Source organism: Aphelocoma coerulescens, chromosome 4 (genome assembly GCF_041296385.1).
Source record: "Aphelocoma coerulescens isolate FSJ_1873_10779 chromosome 4, UR_Acoe_1.0, whole genome shotgun sequence".
NCBI classification, from domain to species: domain Eukaryota; kingdom Metazoa; phylum Chordata; class Aves; order Passeriformes; family Corvidae; genus Aphelocoma; species Aphelocoma coerulescens.
The window spans coordinates 67,479,395-67,499,560 of record NC_091017.1 but is presented as its reverse complement, the minus strand read 5'-3'; the positions used below and the strand labels follow the sequence as shown (position 1 = coordinate 67,499,560).

The following is a 20,166-nucleotide window of genomic DNA, read 5'->3' as shown; positions in this document are numbered from 1 at the left end:
AGTGCTTAAAAGAATCAAAGAATCACAGAATTAACTAGGTTGGAAAAGACCTTTGGGATCATTGAGTCCAACCTACGACCTAACGCCACCTTGTCAACTAGACTGTGGCACTAAGTGCCACATCCAGTCTTTTCTTAAACAAAAAAGATCTTGGAAAAAGTTCTTTTATTTATGTACCAGATTTTCTCCTTTAGCATGTGTAGCATAGTTGAATTGTGCATGGTTTGTGTTTCAGGCTTTACTGTAGTTTTTGTTTGTTTTTACAGGGAGTAAAATTGCAAATTTAACACTTTATAATGTTTAAGAATTTTTAAAATGATATTGTCAAAACAAGAAGCTATGCAACTTTTGTAGTTTTATTCCATCTTTCATTCTCTTCTAGGGCTGAGCATGGGCTCAGAAAAACACTTGAATTTTAGAAATGTGGGGTTAGTGCCAAGTGTGCCAAAGTGGATGCTCATTTGTTCAAGGACAAAGCAAGAAGGGCCCCAATCTGCACAATCCATACAAAAGTTCCTATAAAATCAGCCTGCTTCAAGAGGGAGTCCTTTGTGAAATTGATGAAGATCCTTGTGAAATTAGTAAAGGTCCAGGGTGTGGAGCCTTGATTTGTTTGTGATCGTGCTGCTTTGTTGTGATCAAGAAAGGATAAAAGCCTGTGTGCAGAATGCTGAAAAATCTGGTGTAAAAAGTAGGACAAAGCATTCATCAGATTTGTATAATTACAGTTGCTTTATTATAGTACAGTTTGAAAATACATTTCTATTTAGAATATTCTTACTGAAAATCAAAATCAAATTAAAAAAATTCTTTCTTGACAAACCAAGTAATTAGGGCTATTTCCCATACACCAGAGTGTTTAGAACAAGGTCAGTTCTCATACTAATTAATTGTGTGTTGGATTACAGTTGGCAACATTTAAATGTAGAAGTTTTTTTGAAAGTCTTATTAGATAGGAAGTACTCTTTGAACATTACTTCAAAATTTGAACTTGTAACTTTTTGTTTGATCTGGAGACCTTTAAGAAAAGTCTGCAGAACTTGACAGAAGCCTACCAGGCAACACAGAGATCAGTGACAGCATTTTGGGTGAAGAAATGACCAAATCAATCAACTTATCCTGGGCACTGTTGGCTTTTGAAGAAGTTGTCTAAGAACTGTTGCTTCAATGTGCTTCACACCAGTGAAGGGTTTCATGCTGTTTTTCCTTATCAGTTGTGAATTGGTTAAATTGTGTGCCCTGAATGAAAACCTAATTTGCACATTATTTTCTGTTGGGCACTATTTCCCCTTTCTATTCTGTAGATAGGCTCTTGAAAGCTGTTTCCTTTGATAAGGCTTCCACCTCAACCAAAGAGAATCCTACTAAGAAGAAAATTGATTGGTCTGTCCTTGGTGTTCTCTTTGGCAGATGTCAGTGAGAAGCTGCTGGATATGGAGAGGAGTAGAGGAAATATGAGATCTTATGAGAAATAAGATAACATGAGAAAAAGATAAATTGCTTATGAAAATGTAGAAATTTCAGAATGTTTTAATATGTAGCAATATAAAACTCCAAGCACCTACGTGCCATGCAACATAAAAGTGTGCCAAAAGGTACTGGATAGTCTGTGTAACAGTCCTTATCTTCAGAGTCCACTGCATGAAGATTATGGGCTGCATTTGCAGCTTTGGATCCTCATGCACAGCTTTCAGTGATATAAAAAGACCCTCTGGAAATAATTGTAAATGCACTTTGCCATTAAAAGGCAGATCCATTACATTCATTTTCTGTATTATAACAAAGTGTAGCAGTTGGCTGCTAATTATGAATAAAGACATGGCATTCTTTTAACCTTTCAGTCTTCAGGTTTGAGTGTTTATTTTAGGGATTAATCTGGAAGAGGTTTGGAAGCAAGCCAAGTGTCAGTGGTGTTAACTGTTTTAGACTTTATCACAGCATCCAGTCCAAAGAATGAATCTCAGTCTTCTTGCATTTCTAAAACAAATCCCAGTGGTTTCTCAGGCTTTTCCAGTCTACCCTATCAATTGTTGTATTCCTTTTATTTTCTTCAGCATACAGCCAATTTCTGACGGAAAGCTCTTGACTCCCAGTTGGCCATATTATCAGAAGGAAGAGATGTCAGAAACTGGTTAGCTTTAGTTTCGGGATTTTTGCAATTTTTTCACATTAGCAGCATATAGTTTATGTCTTCTAGGTTGCATTTGTGAGAAGACATTATTCCATTATCCTGCAAAGCTGAGAATAATAATCTGAAGTGTGAGGCATGTGAGAGGTACAATTTAGTGTTAGAGAATGAAAATCTTAAAATGCTTATAAGGAAATGGACTAATCCATAATATCTAAATATTGTTGGAGAATAAAAATACAGAATCAAAGCCAAAGCAAAATTCAGTACTGATGTTTCTAAATTCTGAGAAATGCTAGTATTTTAAAACAGTAATATATATATAGGGGGTACTAGATGACCTTTAAAGATCATTTTCAACCCAATCTTAAATAATGCTCATTGAGTTTGGGAATTTTTTTGGAATACAATTTTAATTAGCAGCTACACTTGCTATTTGATACTGTAAAATTGGTCTCTCTTATTTTGGTACGGAATAAGTAATTAATGATTCATCTGTTCTTATAGCTAGCCAATTTATATTTTATGTTGCCAGCTGGTTTATGATATGTCAGAGAGACAGAGAAAGGTATCACGGGTGTACTACATGAAAAATACAGGTTTTATCTACTGGTACATGGACACAAACTAATCAGAAAGTGGAATTACGACCTTGCATTACTGAAGATATTATGAAAACTGCATGTTCTGAAAATTAGGCAAAACAGATAGCTTGTGAGCAGAAAAGACAAAAGCATTTCCACAGATGAGCGGAGAGTTCTTTAACTGGAAATGGAGTATTATCACTCACCGGTGATTTTTTTACTGGCCTCCTAAACTGGATCATCAATGTCATGTGTTGGAGGTACTTGTATTACTGGGTGTTCTGTTTAATTTTATCATTTTTACTGTGTCAGCTTTTATTATCATTAACAACTAGGCTCACAGACTCAATTGTGTCCCAGCAGGATTTCAGATTATTCCTCAAATTACAGCAATTTGTCATGATGTCAATGTTTTTTAACCTATAACCTTAGGTTACCTATGGAGGGTGCAGAGCCTGGATTCCACATGCCACAGATTCAATTTATATTGTGTGTAAACAATTACAGGGCCTCACAAACAAACAAAAGGCAGCCAAAGTCAAAACTAAAGGTCAGAGTCTAGCTTGTCATGAATCCATTCTAATTGGATTTTTTTTCCAAACGGAATATAGGCAATGCAATAGCATCGGCTCTCGGCCTTAAAACGTAGTATGGGTGAGTTAGGCTCTTGTTAATGGCAGAACCTTTACTGGTAGTGGCAGGAACAGAATTTTGAAGAATCACTGTGGCAACAAGTGTTTCTCATTATATGTGACTGTATGTGGGATTGTAAAAGTTTTCAAGGGGTTTGATGGTATTGTAAGAGAGAAACAAGTAAAATGATCTTGAAACTGAAAGAATGTTCTAGTTCAGGAACAGCCAAAGCTGGGGAAGGGGAGGGAAGGGAAGAGGGTAACTGTTCATCCTCTGGTAGCAAATGTGAGTCCTCAGTGCTGGGGAATGTGGGAATGGGTGGTCTGAAAGCTCTGAGCCATTTCTGCTGCCTGTGGTGGCCAGAGCTGTCTTACAGGACCCAGCAGTGCTGATGTTTGCCCACACCAACAAGCTGTAGGACAACTCAGCTGCACGGTGGAGGTTGGGGCAAATTTACAGTCTTCACAAAATGTGTGTGAGCTGTTGGAGTGTCAGAGGGAGAATTGGATGTTTAAATGCAAGGTAGAATTGCAATTTTTTGTTCTCCTTCTATTCCTTTGTTATTATTTCAACTATTGCCACCATATGTTGACCTGCTTGTTTATTCTTGAGCTTTGCCTGCAACAATGTGATATGATAGAATAAATAGTTTACTATGCTTCCTCTGAAGTGGTACTGTATAAAATTACTGGTATATTCATGTTCTGCTGGTGAACTTGAAAAGCTCCCATCATTGGCACAAATAAAATATAAATCTTCCTGGTTTATTATAGATTAATTGAATAATTAAGAAGCCACTCTTAATTACTGTCCCAAGGAGTTACAGAAATTACACTTCTAAGAGTGCTACTGAGGAAATCTTTAGATTAAATTTCTTTAAATAGAACTATGCAAATTGCATACTGCCAGATGTTTCTGCCACATCTTATTTGAAAAAAAATTTCTTTAATATATCTGCATATTAAAATTTTTAGAAGTGCTTATAGTATGAGGATGTGATTTATAGTTAGATACTAAACAGTGCTTAGCTCTCTGCTTAAATATACTTGAATATATGTAGTTAAGCTCATAGGATGCCTCTGTGGAAATGGCTAAATTTACCAGGTTGTTCCCATTTCTTCACTGAGTTTCTGAAACTAAGAAATTACCCTGAAAGCTCAAGCCAGGCTTAGAGTATTTCTTGCATGCATACATTTAGCCTAACAAAAAATGCAATTGTATTTCCTTTGTGTTATGCTTTTGACACTGTGTTAATATGGGTTAGCTGTGATGGAGGGGGTGTGCAGCAGTATTAACTGGAAAGGAAGAAGACTTTTTACAAGGAGATAGGATTTTTAAAAAGCTTTTACAGGTCGATAGTGTTTATGAGCAAAGCAAAGCAATGACAACTAAAAACCAGTGGCACTTAGCTATTGGATAATCAGAACAAGTCAGGATCACGAGCAGTGTCAGCAATCAGACCATGAGGCACGTTATGATGAGGTAAGAATGGCAGTGGGGGTGTTGACAGAGGAATTCTGTAACTAGAGAGATTACATAAATGACAGTGGGTATGAGGAACAGCCCATAGTCATCAGCATATGTAATTTCATCTTCTCTGGAGATACTCAAAAGCTGTCTGGATGCAATCTCAAGTAATGTGCTCTTGGGGACCCTGCTTGAGTAGGGAGGTTGGCCCAGGTGACCTCCAGTGCTCCTTTCCAACCTTAACCATTCTGCGATTCTGTAATTTTGTGATTATGATAGACATATTTACTTTAAGGTGTTTATGCCCTCCCAACTGATAAGAAACACCAACCCCCTCTCTTACAGCTGCACTCAGGGCATGAGGGACTGAAGGACATCCCTCCTGGTGTATCAAGGTGTTTCAGAGAAAAACCTTGATGTCTCTAGGAAAAGTCAGTTTTCTGTTGCTGGGGTCTGTAGTGTTGATCCTCTTCTGCTGTGCTCACCATGTTGACTTTTGAATTTGCCTTTATTCCTGCCAAACTGCCATAACCACAGCTCACTTCCCTGCTTTCCCAGACTACTCACTTGTTGTTTTCCTGCTTCTGTTCTGTCCTCAGATCACTGGTCACTGTGCCCTTAGGTATGGTATCTCATAGGTAGTTTTCTTCATTCCTCCCCAGGTAGTTGTTCCTTGAAGCTTAGAGACATCATTCTCTTTTCTTTGATTTATAATTGTCTTAAGCATACTGTTACTGCATTACTTTTCCCATGCTTTGGTCTTTGCATCATGCTGTCTCAGCAGTTCATTAGTTTAAATTAGTTCATTCTCTTACAGACGACAGATGTGTTAAGACCTAGCATTTGTGCTTGCTCAGCAACTGTGTTAATCCCTGTCTAGCTGTAAGTATGGTTAAATATAATTTTGCAGAGTTTAGCAAAAATTATGCTATTAAGTGGCCACGCCTCTCTTTCTTTTTTGTTAAAGTAGTTAGGGATGCACTGGGTCTTGGTTTTGCTTAGCAGACCTTTCTTCTCCAACAGCAGGTTATATTGGGGCATTTTGGCCTCTCTTGGGTGAGGGCTCCTGTTCCCCTTTGCCAAGTTAAATTTTCTCTTACACACTTTTGCATGCAGTTGTGGTTCCAGTTCCTGTTCAAATTACTGTTTTTCTGTTGCATAAAGTAATTGCTAGTGCAAAAACTTGGAACTGACCTCAAGTTTGTCTCAAAAATTTGAGATTTCCTGCCCATGGTGAGCATCTCCATCACAAAGACACAGATGTCTTCTCAAGGCAATTTCTGGTTCTACAAATAATACATTTTTTATTAATTCCTGGTGCAACTTTAGCAGGAAATACGGTAAATGTCCATATCAAGATTTTTTTTCTCTTGAACTAAAAGGAAATGATACTGTATTTCCCATATGACTTAGCAGCACACAATTATGTGATAAAGTAAGACTGTCTCCCATTTTTTTCAGGGAATAATACTCAGTGCTACCAACTGTTAGGATTATATTCATACTCAGGCTCTAGATCTTGTATCAGCAAGCATGTCTCCTTGGCAACCTTATTTGAGACCTCTAAACTCTAGAAAGAGTGTATGAACATTTGTGTTTAGTGTTCTGGGGTGCTGGTTCTAGGGAGTTCCCCCCTGAGTGGGCAGTTTCCACACTGGGTAGGCAAAGCACTTCATCCCACATTTCCAGATTCTCCTTGGGGCCAGGCACCGCTGTTTTCACTGCAGCACTTAATTTGTAGGTACTTAGTCCTTCATTAGGTTGTGAAATCAATTAATAGCTTTCTACTTGTATTCTCCCTTGTAAATTTTCCTATAATTTAATCTGCACTTACTATGTCTTGAGCCAAATAAAAATTATTTCATTTGATGTTTGTGTTTCCATTCCTTTTAGCTTATTCCTACAGGAGTCTTCTCAGTCATTGTTTACTTTGGAATTCTCAAATTCCAGTGTCAGATCACCTCTGTGATATGTTCTGTTTTTCTGAATTTTGATTGCTGCTGTTGGTATGAGGGTGGCCAGAAGTGGAACAGAACCTTTAGGTGCATTTGCTGTTTACTGCAATGTAGTATGGGATTTCATACTCCTCAAAATTCTAGGTTTAATGTGTCTTGCACACTTTTAATGTCACTCAGTACTAGCTTTCTTTCTACATTTCTGCATATAAATTACTTTTTTTTCTCACACCATTGAATGCTTATGTGTTTGTTTCCTGTGGGTTGGTGTTTTTTTTCCCCATGTTTAATTGCTTGAATTTATTTTTAGTTTTAGTTTTGCCAAGTACGTATTATTTCAGAAATTTCAGCTCTTACAGCAGGTGCAGTATTTGTTGTTGTACATCCGATGTTACAGTAGTTTAAATATTTGGATGATCTGGAGGAAAGGCTAACAGCAAAATCCTTATTTATATTGATGCAACTAGGTTTTTTCCTCTCTTTTGAGGCTGTCTCAGCACTATTGCAGTAAATATTATGTACAAGAAAAAAAATCTAGCACTCTGTCATTTTCTAGAACCACTTTTTGTTTTGCTTTTTTGTTTGCCTCTGTGGCCAAGGATGGCTGGGATCTGCAGGTGCTTCAAGATGGCTGGATTTGCATGTCACCTTAGTTATTGTAGAATACAGAAATATGCAAGTACTCTTTGTGGTGTAAGGTAATGCTGGAGAAAAAGTTGCTTGCATTATACCTATCTGAATTAATTAATTACACTGGTGAAAAGAAGGAGTCAGGTTAAATGTCCTGTCAGATGCCATGTCATTATTCTGTGGTCTTGTGAAAATCATAGTCTTTTGAGCTAAGTTCCCTTCAAAGCTGTCATCTTTGTATGACTGTGTGTAGAATTCAAAACTAGTAAGAAATGATCCTGTATGTTGATTGTATTTAATAGACTTGCCATGTGCAGGATTTGTTCCTGAATTATTATTACCTGAAATATTTTGAAATCTGAATTAGCAAAATGTTAGGAAGAGTGCCTGTGGTTTTCATTTTAATGTGAAAGTGAATACAATCTGCTAGTTTGATTTGGTTTTTAATTATTTTTTTAAGTCTGAAAAGTCATAGAATCATAGAATGTTAAGGAGTTGGAATGGGCCTTACAGATCATAGTCCCAAGCCCTCCTGCCATGGGCAGGGACGCCTCCCACTAGACCAGGTTGCTCAAGGCCTTACCCAGCCTGGCCTTGAACACTTCCAGGGTTGGAGCATTGACAAGTCTCCCTGGAAAACCTGTTCAAATGCTTAACCACCCTCACAGTGAAAAATTTTCTTTGTAATACCTGACCTAAATTTCTCATCTTTCAATTTGCACCAAATTGCACCTACAATTACTCCTTGTCCTTTCACCACAGTTCCTGACAAATACTTTAGAGGTATTACAAATTCTCAGTCAGCTTCTGATACTTTGTGATAGGCCATAGTATTGAAAAGAATTTCCAGTTTCCTTACTTGATCTTGTGTGGAAAGTTTGTTTCTTTGTACTTGCTTTGATCTCTTTCCTCTGGATTTTTTTTTCTGTTGAAGTTCAAGCCCCGTCTCTCGAGATTTCTGTATCTTAGCAGCTTAATCTTTCCAGAATGCTGAGTTTTGGAAGCTGTCTTCCTTTCTTTGGAAGCTGTTTTCCTTTCTTTGTGGTTTGACTGTGTAGTAGTCTGATCACCCAGATGCCACACCAGGGTACTGCTGAAATGTGTGTTTTGGCCTATTGCTATTCAGGAAGGATGAATATGACCTTTAGCATGGGTTTGAATACTGTTCTCACTTGCTTTTCTCCCTCTCTTCCCAATTCCTCTCTTGGATAAATATGCACACAAATATGTCTACACAGTATAAAGAAGTTCTGACAGTGCCTGTATCCCTGCTATAAATTCCTTTTCCAGGCACTTTCTGATCTGTGTTTTAAGCAACTTTCTCTGGATTGTCCAGGGCCTTCAAGTGACAATTTTATAATTATTTTGCACCATGTATATATGTGTAGGTTCTTCTTAGTCTCTTTCCAGGCTTTTCAGTCTCAGCAGGCTTTATGTCCCACTCCAGAGCCTGACGTCTACAAAAGTTACTTGAGATGTGGGTCATCTTGTCTTAGGGTATGAAGTTAGTGTTGTAATTGCGGCCCTGCCTGGCTGTGCAGTGATAGGTCTTGTCTGGAGAGCATTTCTGACAGTGTGCTGGGTGACTTGCCAGGGAGGCAGCACACAGCTCTGTCCTGAGGCTCCACTGTTGTGACAGTCCCCATCAGCTGCCTCTGGCACTGTGCGCTCTGATGCCTGTGATCTGTTCATCATGAACAGCCACTGAAACATTTCCTTTGTGATTTCCAGCCCTTTCCAGCAGGACTTTAACCATCCTCCTTAGGATCTACTGCTGCTTTACAAATACATAATTTTTTAGTAGTGTGGGTAGATTTTCTGCTTTTTGTGAGCAAGAAAGGGCATAACATAAAAATTTTAGTTCGAATAAACTATATGCAGCATGATTTTAAAGGCTTGCATGTAGAGACAAACATTTAAAGAGTTTTTCCCTCCTGCACAGCCGGAGAACATGGTAGTGAGCTTTACTGAAGTTGTAGGGTAGTTTGGAGAGAGGATGCTGTCATAGGGTGTCCCTTTAGAGAGAAAGTGATCCATACATACCAAACAGCAGTAATAAAGTACATGCTGTCTCATACATTAGGTGTGAGGCAACATGCAAGTGATGCTGTATTTGAGTTAATTAACACCTGTATAAAGTATTTCTAAACCTAAACTAAATTAGAAAAATTAGTAGTATGCTTTGTCCAGCATGTAATGCAATGATACCAAACCTAACATAGTATTTCTTGTTTGGAATATATTTATATTTGTATTAGCATTTCAGTTTGAGAAACTTTGGAGCAGAGTAACCTCTGGAGAAAGTTAAAGGCTAGGTTGGAAGCATTTGTTTCAACGCTTGTCCCCAGCCCTACTTTCTTCCTCAGGCTCTGTTTTCCTTTGTCCACCAAGGTCCCTGGCTTGCTTGGTACAGTGGCAGGCCCTGTCACTGAGAGGTTTTCTATGTGAAACTTATCTTGAACTCTTCTCTGTTTTTTTTTTTCTTTTACTGTGATGTTGTTTGCAGTGGAGTAAATAATCTGCCTCATGTTTTAGAGGATGCAGAAGCTTATTTTACAAACAGATGAGCTTCATTAGCTAGGAACAGTGTCTCTAAGTATCAGCATTGCTCAAGGGTCCTGCATCAGTCTCCATGTGATGACTGTACTAGAGAAGACAGTGTTTATGCTCTTGTAATTTTTGGTTTAAATAGGCAAGGCAGCAGAAGAGTGAAAAAGAATAAGGAAGATAAATGACGTGGCTAAAGCCTCACAGATGGCATTAATGCTTGGTCTTTTACTCTTCATCCTGTGCTCTTTCCCTCAGACCACTCTCCCCATTCCTGCTGCAGTCATTGAATAGGCTTAACCTCCAAATTAGTAAGTTCTGGAAAAATTGCCAGCATCTCCTTTTGGCATCTTGTCTGTTCTTTCTGCTTTTCCTTCCCCTATGATTTTGCAGCCTTGCTTTCCATCTCTTGCTAAACCTAGATCCTTTTGAAATCTGTTACAGTATTCTGAAATTTGCTAAATTAAAACTTGCCCCTAGAGTGTGCAACACTCACTCCTGGAATTTGTTCATGCTTTTGTTACCTGCTTCCTTGAGCTCACTAGTTGATAGGTTGCAGGACTTGTTTGAGATGTGATTTTAAACCACAAAAGGACCAGGCAAAGATGTAGTTGCTGTTTCTAATACAGCTCCAGCTCTTTTGCTGCAGGCTTGCTCTGGCCAGATTCAGGTCAGTTGATAGGAAACTGTTTATGTTTCCAAATTCTTCCTTTCTTCATGGCGAACACCTGAGAGCAGTGCCCAGTGTAGGTTGCCAGACTGGATTAAGATATCATTATGGAGCACAGAGAGGGTCGTGGTGTGCAGCTGCTGTGGTAGGATGGGGAAACCTTCATTCCAGCCAGGATGATGCAGTGGCCCTAGAGAGGAACTTGTATCACAGAGGGGCATCCTGGGAGAAAAGGACTGTCATAGCTCAGGGCATCTGTTTTGCTTCAGGGAGCCTTCTTGCAGGAACTGTTATGTCCAAACATCCTGGCTGCGTTCTCTGAGTTAGTAAAAATCATTAAATCAGGCCCAGAGCTCTTCATATTGATTAATTTCACAACTCTCATCAGCACATCACAGAGAAATAAGAGCAAAACTGCTGGCTCCTGTGTGAAAAACAGTGAGCATGGTGTGTATTCAGTTCATCCCATGCTCTGGCTTTCTGCAAATCTTAAAGTAGCACTGCCTCAGCCCAGGATCCTTATGCAACGTTCACCTGAACAGAGAGGGTGAAAGACACTGACGGAAGTTGGCTTCTGTAATTTAAATTACTCAGTGATAACTTTTAATTGCTTGCTTTCCAGGTGCTGGGAGGCATTAGTTTTACTCTCTGTCTGGAGTATGTAGGCTAAAAATAAATTACTTCTTCTGGGCAGGTGTTATTTTTAGATATAACACAGTGAAAGGTAGTGTGTTGAAGAAACTTCCCCTTTTTGAATAATGGCATTTTTTCAATTGTGATAGCAGTCATTAGTTTTTTTTAAAATTGTTGGGCTGCATAATAATTTTAAATATTAAATATTAAATGACTGGAGACTGTGTAGTGAAATATGAATTAAATGCTGTAAATGTAAAGATTCTATATGATTACTTTTGAGGTGTTAGAATAAGACAAAATTAATTTTTACTTGAGAGCTATGACTGATAAAATTTTTCTTCTATTGTTTTTTATGTTAGCATTTGGCAGTATCTATTTGCTTTTGCTTAGCTTTTGTCAGAAATAATCCAAAAAGGAATGGTAGTGCTGTATATTATGTTATATTAGCTATTAAACAAATACAAAAAGGACTTCAGAAATGTATGGGAATGCAGATATGTATTTTTATGGCAAACTCTTACCAGCATAATTTATGATACTTTCATTAATATCACAAAGCCATTAGCTGAATTCCTTCGCAAGTAGGCATCATTTAATAAACTGTACTTGAATGACTTCAAAATAAGCAATGGTGGAAAGATGTTTGTACTGTTGCTGCCTTAATCACATGTGGGGTAACTTCCCTCCAAGGCACAGAGCTCATGCTCTTGTCTCTGCCATCAGGGCTGAGCTGTTTTAAAGCTCTAACTTGTTTGAAGTTAGCTTGAGTTTCTGGACAGCAGTACTAAGAAAGGCAAGGTAGCAGAGGAAGATACCTTGAAAGCTATTACTTTAAATTTAGGATTTTCAAATATTGAGAAAGAAAACTACACAAACTCAAGGGAGTGAATTTGCTGTCTTACACCTGACTGAGACCTCTGAGTCCCTTCTCTGTCAAGCTGAGTAGAGCTAAAGGAAGACTAGGGCAATAGCTTTTTATCACATTCCTTGTTGCTTTGTCCTTTTAAATGAAAGTATTTTGAACAGAAGTATGACTGTACTATATGTTATTTTTGTGGACATTATGAATAAATAAATGAACAGCAAAACTAATTTACCCATGGCCTAGCTGAAGAAGTCAGTAGCAGGGCATTTTACATCTCTGTACATATGCAAAAAGGGAGACAACATCTGGTTATAAATATTTTTTGTTGGTAAGCGAGTTCAGATGCAATGAGCTATAACTGTCAAGGGTTGGCTAAATATTTTGTTGTATTTTTTTCTGCAGCTGGCTAATTGAATATGTTACCTTATTTGAAGAAACTTGCACTATTTTGCACAGTTTGCAGATACTAAGATATGGTTAGAAGCAAATACTGTCAAAGGTCTTAAAAACCTCCTCTGATGTCACAAACATTAAATTAAGGTAATAAGATAGTCTTTTTGATGAAATTTGTGCAGCTTATAAGGATTTTTTTTTATCATCACAGTGCTTTAAGTCTCTTGTTCTTTAAAAATAATTAAAGTTTTGTGCTGATTCAAAATTCAGTTTAATTTCATTTAAAGCCACTGTATTTTACTAAATGAAGCACAGAATGATCTGTGTATAAAAAGTATAGTTAGACAAAATATTTAAATATTCAATTACTATTTCTTTCAATTGCAGTTCAAGCTTAATTATTCTAATTCAGATGGAGTGATGAATTTGGGGGCAGTAAAATGCAGACTTGGAGTACCTGATGATGTTCTGTTTCAGATATCGAGAGTTTTAATTATTAAAGGTTGTGTCTCAGTGTCTGGCAAAGCTAAACAGAGTCTTTTTAGGAAAGTGTGTTTAAGAGAAGAACATGAATATTCTGCAGGAGCAAGACAGGATGGCCATATATTCAACAGGTGTTTATAAATAGAATTACACAATAACCTTCAGGACAAATTGCCTTCTAATGCCTAATTCCTCTCTGTCTTCTGCTGCAGAGCTTCCTGTTGGAAATGTGATGAGCAAACATTATCAACAGTCATTCAGCCAAAGATTTGTTCTATCTTCTTCAATTCCTTAGTGTTAGACTACACTGTTATCAAACCTCACATTCTCAATTCCGTTTGTATCATAGTTTTTTCTCAGGGTACTTACTGCCTCTGGCTTCCATTTCTGGCTTTTTTTTTTTGTTGGTTGGTTGGTTGACTGGTTTTTTGTTTTGTTTTTTTCCCTTCTACCTTCCCCTTTCTTCAATTCTTCTGCCCAAAACTCTGAAAAAGGGAAATGTAGGTTTATTTCTCTCTTTAAATATTTTCTCTCCATGACCTATGAGATTTTTCTCCTGCAGATCCATTTTTTGTTTGTTGTGCTCTTTTTAATGCTTCTTTTACTGACACCCACAGCCTGTATTGGCATCTGTGTCATGTCTGCCCTTATCTTTTACTTTTCTCCTTGACCTGCTGGCCAGTCCTCCTCCATTTATGTCTAAGCTCGTTTTATTCCTGTTATGCAGTTATTTTTCAACCTCTTGAATCCAGTTTATTGCTTCTCTCCACAGTCTCTAATGACCTTCTTTTGAAGAAAGCTCTAAACCAGGATTCCATCCTCATTACTGACTCACCGTTTACTTAAATGTCACTGCTGATCTGTATGTAGCTCTTCTATTTTAGAGTTTACTTATAAATTCTTTAAGATAGGACACTCTTTTATTTCTCAGTTTGTACTGTATTCAGCTCAATTAGAGGGTTGTTTTATGAGTAGGATTATGAACTGCCATGAAAGTCCAGATAACCGATATATTTTTGATTAAAGCTTTCTTACTCACCACCTTCTCCCTCGGTATTTGACCAGATCAAATTATGTAGCTTATAGGTGGGATTGATAAGTAGCATTTTAAAATGGCACAGCTAGTTATCTGCAAATGTTGGCTCACAAATTTGCATTGTGCTACAAATTTAGAGCAGAGTTTTGCTAATCTTTCTCATGTGAACTGACCTACTTAAGTCAGTGGAGTGCTAATATTTGCCACACAGTAAGGATTTGGCTCATAATCTTAGGGAAGGCATTTGCATGCACACTGGGAATATTGTCTGGTGTTTTTGTTAAAGGCTTCCTCCTCATTCCATTCCTCCTTATGAGATTTTTTTTTTTAACTTGAAAATAGGAAAAACAAGGTAAGTGTGATTTGACCCAGATGTGATTCCTAAGGAAGTTGTCCATAAACCTCTCTTATTCAAATGGTGAGTGGAGAAAATTATCTCTGCATGGGAGTTACTATTTTGACTTCACAAAAAAATATCCACTTGGCTCCTAGGAAGAATGAAAACACCTCTAACTGCTTAAATTGCACCTAACAAATAACCAGTGTGGACTCTAAATGACAGACCATAGAAATTTTGAAGTTTGAACTGACTGAGGACAAATAAAGGGCAGTTATTGGTGAGTGTACATGAAAGAGCAGGAACAACAAGAAGGGCAGAATTCTCTCCACCACTGCAGAAATTGCAGACACCTTGGTCACAGAAATTTAGAAGTATTAAAAAGAAAATGCTTTCAGTGGTTTTTTTACAGACTGTCAGTGTGACTTTTTTGAGATTGTACCCGTCATTTGCAAATTTATTATCTATTTATTTTCAATAATAAGTTTTCTATATAATTCTTTTTCCTGGAGAGAAGACATTCATTTTCTGTGTATTTATAGATACGAGTTGTTCCTGTGCATTTTTACTCAAATGTGCTGCATGATTTTTGGGGTCAAATACCCTGCAAGGTGATGTTTCTTTCAGTTTTAGGAGTCATCACAGTAATAGGAGGAAGCTTCTTAGTGTTACCTTCACAGAAGAATCCACACTCTATAATACATCAGGAACAAAAGGAAGGCTAAGGAGAACCTCCATTCTGTTTTGGATGCAGGGGAAAACATAGTGACAAAGAATGAGGAAATAGATGAAGTACTTAATGCCTTCTTTGCCTTAGTCTTTGATAGTAAGGCCAGTTGCTCTTGGGTACCCAGGCCCTTGAGCTGGAAGACAAGGATGGGGAGCAGAATGAAGCCCTCATAATCTAAGTGAAAATGGTCAGTGACTTGTTACACCACTTAGACACAGACAAATCTATGGGGCTGGGTGGGATCCAGCTGAGGGGACTGAGGGAGCTGGTGAAAGTGCTCACTGAGGCACTTTCCATCATTTACCAGCAGCCGTGGGTAACTGGAAGGAGGGGGTCCCAGTTGACTGGAGGTTAGCAAATGTGCAGCCCATCTACCAGATGGGTTGGAAGGAGGAACCAGGGAACTAGAGGCCTGTCAGCCTGACCTCAGTGCCAAGAAAGGTCATGGAGCAGATCATCCTGAGCAACATTGTGCAGCACGTACAGGACAATCAGGGGATCAGGCCCAGCCAGCACAGGTTCATGAAAGGCAGGTCCTGCTTGACCCAGTGCATCTCATTCCGTGGTGAAATCACCCTCTTGGGTGAAGGAAAGGCTGTGGATGTTGCCTACATGTAGTAAAGCCCTTGACACAGTTTGCCACAAACATTCTCCTGGAGAAACTGGCAGCTCTTGGCTTGGATGGGTGTGTTCTTTTCTGGGTAAAAACTGGCTGGATGGCTGAGCCCAGAGAGTGGTGCTGGGTGGAGTTATATCTAGCTGGCAGCTGGTTACTGCTGGAATTTTTGATTTGCTGGAAGGCAGGAAGGTTTTACAAAGGGTTCTGGACAGACTGAGTTGATGGACCAAGGCCAATTTTATGAGGTTCAACAAGGCCAAGTATTGGGTCCTGCACTGGGGTCACAGCAACCCCCAGTGGTCCTACAGACTGGGGACAGAGTGGCTGGAAAGTGGAACCTCTGGGTGCTGGTTGACAGCAGCTGAACATGAGCCACTGTGTGCCCAGGTAGCCAAAATAGCCAGTCATATTCTGGCTTGGATCAGGAATAGTGTGGCCAGCAGGGCAGTGATTGTCCCCCTGTACGCAGCACTTGTGAAGCCATGCCTCGAGTTTTGTTTGGTTTTTGGCCTCTCACTGCAAGAAAGACACTGAGGTGCTGGAGAGTGTCCAGAGAAGGGCAGCAGAGCTGGTGAAGGGTCTGGAGTACAAGTCCTGTGAGGAGCAGCTGTAGGTGTTTAACCTGGAGAAAAGGAGGCTCAGGAAACTACCTGAAAGGAGCTTTTAGCAAGGTGAGGATTGGCTTGTTTTCCCAGGCAACCAGCAACAGGGTAAGAGGAAATGGCCTCAAGTTGTACTAGGGGAGATTTAGATTGGATATTAGGAAAAAATTCTTCACTGAAAGGCTTGTCCAGAGTTGGAACAGAGTGTCCAGGGAAGTCTTGGAGTCACTGTCCTTGGACATATTTAAAAGACGTGCAGATGTGAGAGTATGGTTTAGTGGTGGCCTTGACAGTGCTGGATTAATGGTGGGACTTGATGATCTTAAAGGTCTTTTCCAGTCTAAATGATTCTGTGATTCTATTGCTGTTATCTAACTTGGGTGCCTGACTGAGCAGTTAAGCAGCCAATGTAGAAAATGGAGAATGAGAGGTTTAAGTGACACTGAGTACATGGGGAGCTTAGGTCCCTAACAGAAGCATCTAGGTTACTTTTGTAAGGCCAGGCAGTTTGTCTCCTGCACAGATGCTGAAGGGAAGTGCTTTCTTGAACCAGACTGGCCTAACTGTCATGTTAAATACTTGAGTGTAAACTGGCTGTTTGTTGCACTCTTTGTCAAGGACTTCAGCAGAGTTGGGATTTAGTGTGCACCGTGTATTGCTCATAGACCCTTTTGTATTTGGAAAAACAGCTCCAAGGTGAGAACCTAATGTGTCAGGGAATGGCCGGATAAACCAGCTCCATCACATAGATTAGAACCATTTTGTCCAATCTAAATATCAGTATTTTCAAGGCCTCCTTCCTTTTTTCTGAAGAGGATAGGGCACATACTGGAGAGCTGCTGGTACTACCATAGTAGTGACTGATGCTCTCAATGCAGAAGTAACATTTCTAGTATTGTCACCCCCAAAACCCACATACATGTAAAATGTGTTCTGTACTGGTGCAAGTACTGAATAACTTCTCTTACTTTCCCACCTGCTCAAATGTGAAGATTTTACAATATTTACTCATCAGGTTGGTGATGGTTCTGTTTTATTTTGCTTTATTAATGAGAATAGGAAGAAGATAATTCTGTTGCTATTCTTCTTTTCCCTCCCAGACTTGTTTCATCCTGAAATTAGATGTTTATGTCTGAGCAAGTTTTTACATAGTCCTCTACTTTTTTCAGTCACAGGCCAGCTTACAGGAATAGCAGGGTACTTGAATTTTCCTTCAAGAACTGTATGTCCTAGTTCATTAGAAAGAAAGAAAAACAAATGCAGAAAAACTATAAAAATTCATTCAGTGTTACACAAAATGCTGTAGTAATGCTGACAGCTGAATTGTACTTTCCACGTTCAATTCCAAGGCCTAAAGGACAGGACTGTTCTCTCTCCTCGATTGGTTTTGTGATTGTGGACTCCCTTGTCATGCTGTAGTGGTGCTTTTGATATACAGCCATTTGTTTTCTGTTCCAGTATTTAAACTTCAGTGGTGCTTACCTTTTCCGAATACATACTTTCTGCAGCAAACAGTTTGTGGTTTCTTGAATAGATACCAAAAGCTAAAGGAAGCTTCTTGTCTGTTCAGTTGAAATAATTTTGCTGTAATATAAACCATTAAACATTTGGATGAAAGAGCAAGCTTTATTTTATAATGCAAGTGAGTAATTCTCATCTTCTAATTATTTTCATATTTCTGAGTATACATATTTCAACACTACTTTTCTGAGATGATGAGATAATGAACTGAAAGAGCAGCAGGTTTAAGAAAATCCAATGACCTGCAAACATTTCCTTTGTCCAGCTTTTCTTTCCTGTACAGGGAAGCCAGAGAGATTGTTTTTAAATACTTTGTAATTTTACATTTATCTACAAAACCGGGAGTAAAAAAGATAACAGTTATTTTATCTTACGTCCTCCGAATGGTTGCCTTGCCTCTGACGAATACTTTTGCACAGGCAGATATTTGGCAATTTCGGTAATATTTATAGAGGCTGACATTGAACGACTGTTGCTTTTGCTGCAGATGACAGTACGACTAGCACAAAATCGTGGCCGCATGTTCGTGTGCGCTACGTGTCGATGCAAACGCGTTTAATCGGCTTGAAGTTTCTTCCCCCTCATCCCCTCCCTCAGTTTTTCTCCTTGCCCATCTCCCCGGCAGAAGAGCTACAATAATTACCTGCAGTGTCATTTTTCACTTTGCTCCATGCAGATGCGGTGCGGTTGGGCCGCGGGCGGCGGGCGGGGAGGGGCCAGCGCTGATGCAGCACAGGCGTGTGACAGCGGCGCGGCCCGAGCCCGCTGCGGGCGGCTCCCGCTGCAGTCCGGCATCGCCGCCAGCGCCCGGCGCCGGGACCCGGCGCTGCGGGGGCACTTGTGCGCGGAGTACCTGGCGAAGCAACGGGGCTATTCTTTAACTGTGGGAGAAGTGCCTCTTTTCCCTTCACGCAAGCTCCCTACTGGCTTTCTGCATTCGTAATTTCTCGGAGCCGTTTCTCCCTCCGGCTTTCTCCCGCTACTTCTTTTTCCCTTCCCCCCCCCCCCCCCCCCCCTTCTTCTTTTTTTTTTTTTTTTTTCCCCTCCGCTCGTTATTCGCACCCCCCCAATCTGTGCTGCCTCAGTAGCTCTCATTATGCTGTGCTCAGTGGCCCGGTGTGTTCCCCGCCTCTGCTAGGCAGTGGCAGCATGGATGGTGCTCTTGTGACGACCTCTGCTGATGCTATCAGTCCACTGCGGATAGGCATGCTGAGTAATCCTGCTGTAAATGGGCGAGGACACGGACACACGGAAAATTAACCACAGCTTTCTGCGAGACCACAACTATGTGACTGAAGGTAACATAAATACTGTCATTTTTCTCTTCTTGCGTTGCATATTCTATGCCAGGAATGCACTGTCATGTTTGGAGATGCAGGCTGTTCCTTTTTTCCTTTTTTAAACGGGGAATTTCAAGGCGTTTTTCTGTGGGATGTAGCAAAAGAATCTGTCTGAATTTTCTAAATCCCAGAGACATTCTGTCATGCTACAGCAGTATATGAAACTACACGGGCTGGAGAAGGTCTTGCATTGTGCTGAGTTTCTGCTAGTGAGGTGTGCAGCACCTGGCATTGAATGCACAGTAGCTGCAGTGTGGAAGACTGGAAGCACTTGATTACTTAAAAAAAAAGGATGAAATATTTGAGAGCACTGAAGTAAGAGAAATGATTTGCAAAGTTAACTGTTTGCTGGTGTAATAAAGGTTATGCATCTCATTTTGGTAATTATAGCCCAAGCATTACAGACATTGCTGAGTTGATTGTTCCCTAGAGAACTGTATACATTTAGAAGGGATATGTAAGCATCATCCTTTGAAATACTGCTGCCTTCTTTCCATCCCCTGTGTCTGTGCAAGGTACATGAGAAAAGAAAAGGCACCTTCATTTTAAATCATTCAGTGACTTTTAAGTCATTACATAAAAGGAATTTTCCTGCAGGTGACACACATTAAATGCTGAGAGCATTTACCTTGAGAACAGTGAAATGGTTGGGTCAGGTACTGGTCTGTATTTTCTTGCCAGAAAGTTGGTTTAAGAGTAGGCCATTTTAAGATTGATTGAACAGGAGAAATGTGTTCATAGGTGCTTGATTTTGCAAATATATTTGTATGTGCAGTTTTAACAGCACTTTTCAGCAGCAGAACCAGTAACTCAGTGTAGGCTTATATAATATGAACACACTTAACATCAGGGTCAACCAATACTCCTGGAGACACAGTCTCCAGAATTGGTCGTCATTTGATCAATGCTCAGTCACTTAATACTCCCATGCTGCGTCCTGAAACGTGATCAGCTGATGCTCTCTTGATTATTGATGATTTTAATTTTTTT

At 39.5% G+C, this 20,166-nt stretch overlaps 1 protein-coding gene across 4 annotated transcripts in view; it reads left to right on the top strand.

Annotated features, from left to right (window-relative positions):
- Nucleotides 1–20,166, top strand: part of PPP2R2C (protein phosphatase 2 regulatory subunit Bgamma) — a 207,496-nt gene that overhangs the window by 42,527 nt on the left and 144,803 nt on the right. Inside the window, exon 1 of one of the 4 annotated variants that reach the window (XM_069014488.1) lies at nt 18,857–19,134. The exons of 1 other annotated variant lie outside the window; for it this stretch is intronic. In XM_069014488.1, coding sequence (XP_068870589.1) covers nt 19,065–19,134 — 70 coding nt within the window. In that variant the 5' untranslated portion in view covers nt 18,857–19,064. Of the gene's footprint in view, nt 1–18,856; nt 19,135–20,166 lie in introns of those variants that run through there. 2 more of the 4 variants (XM_069014483.1, XM_069014484.1) reach the window with 2 other exon arrangements.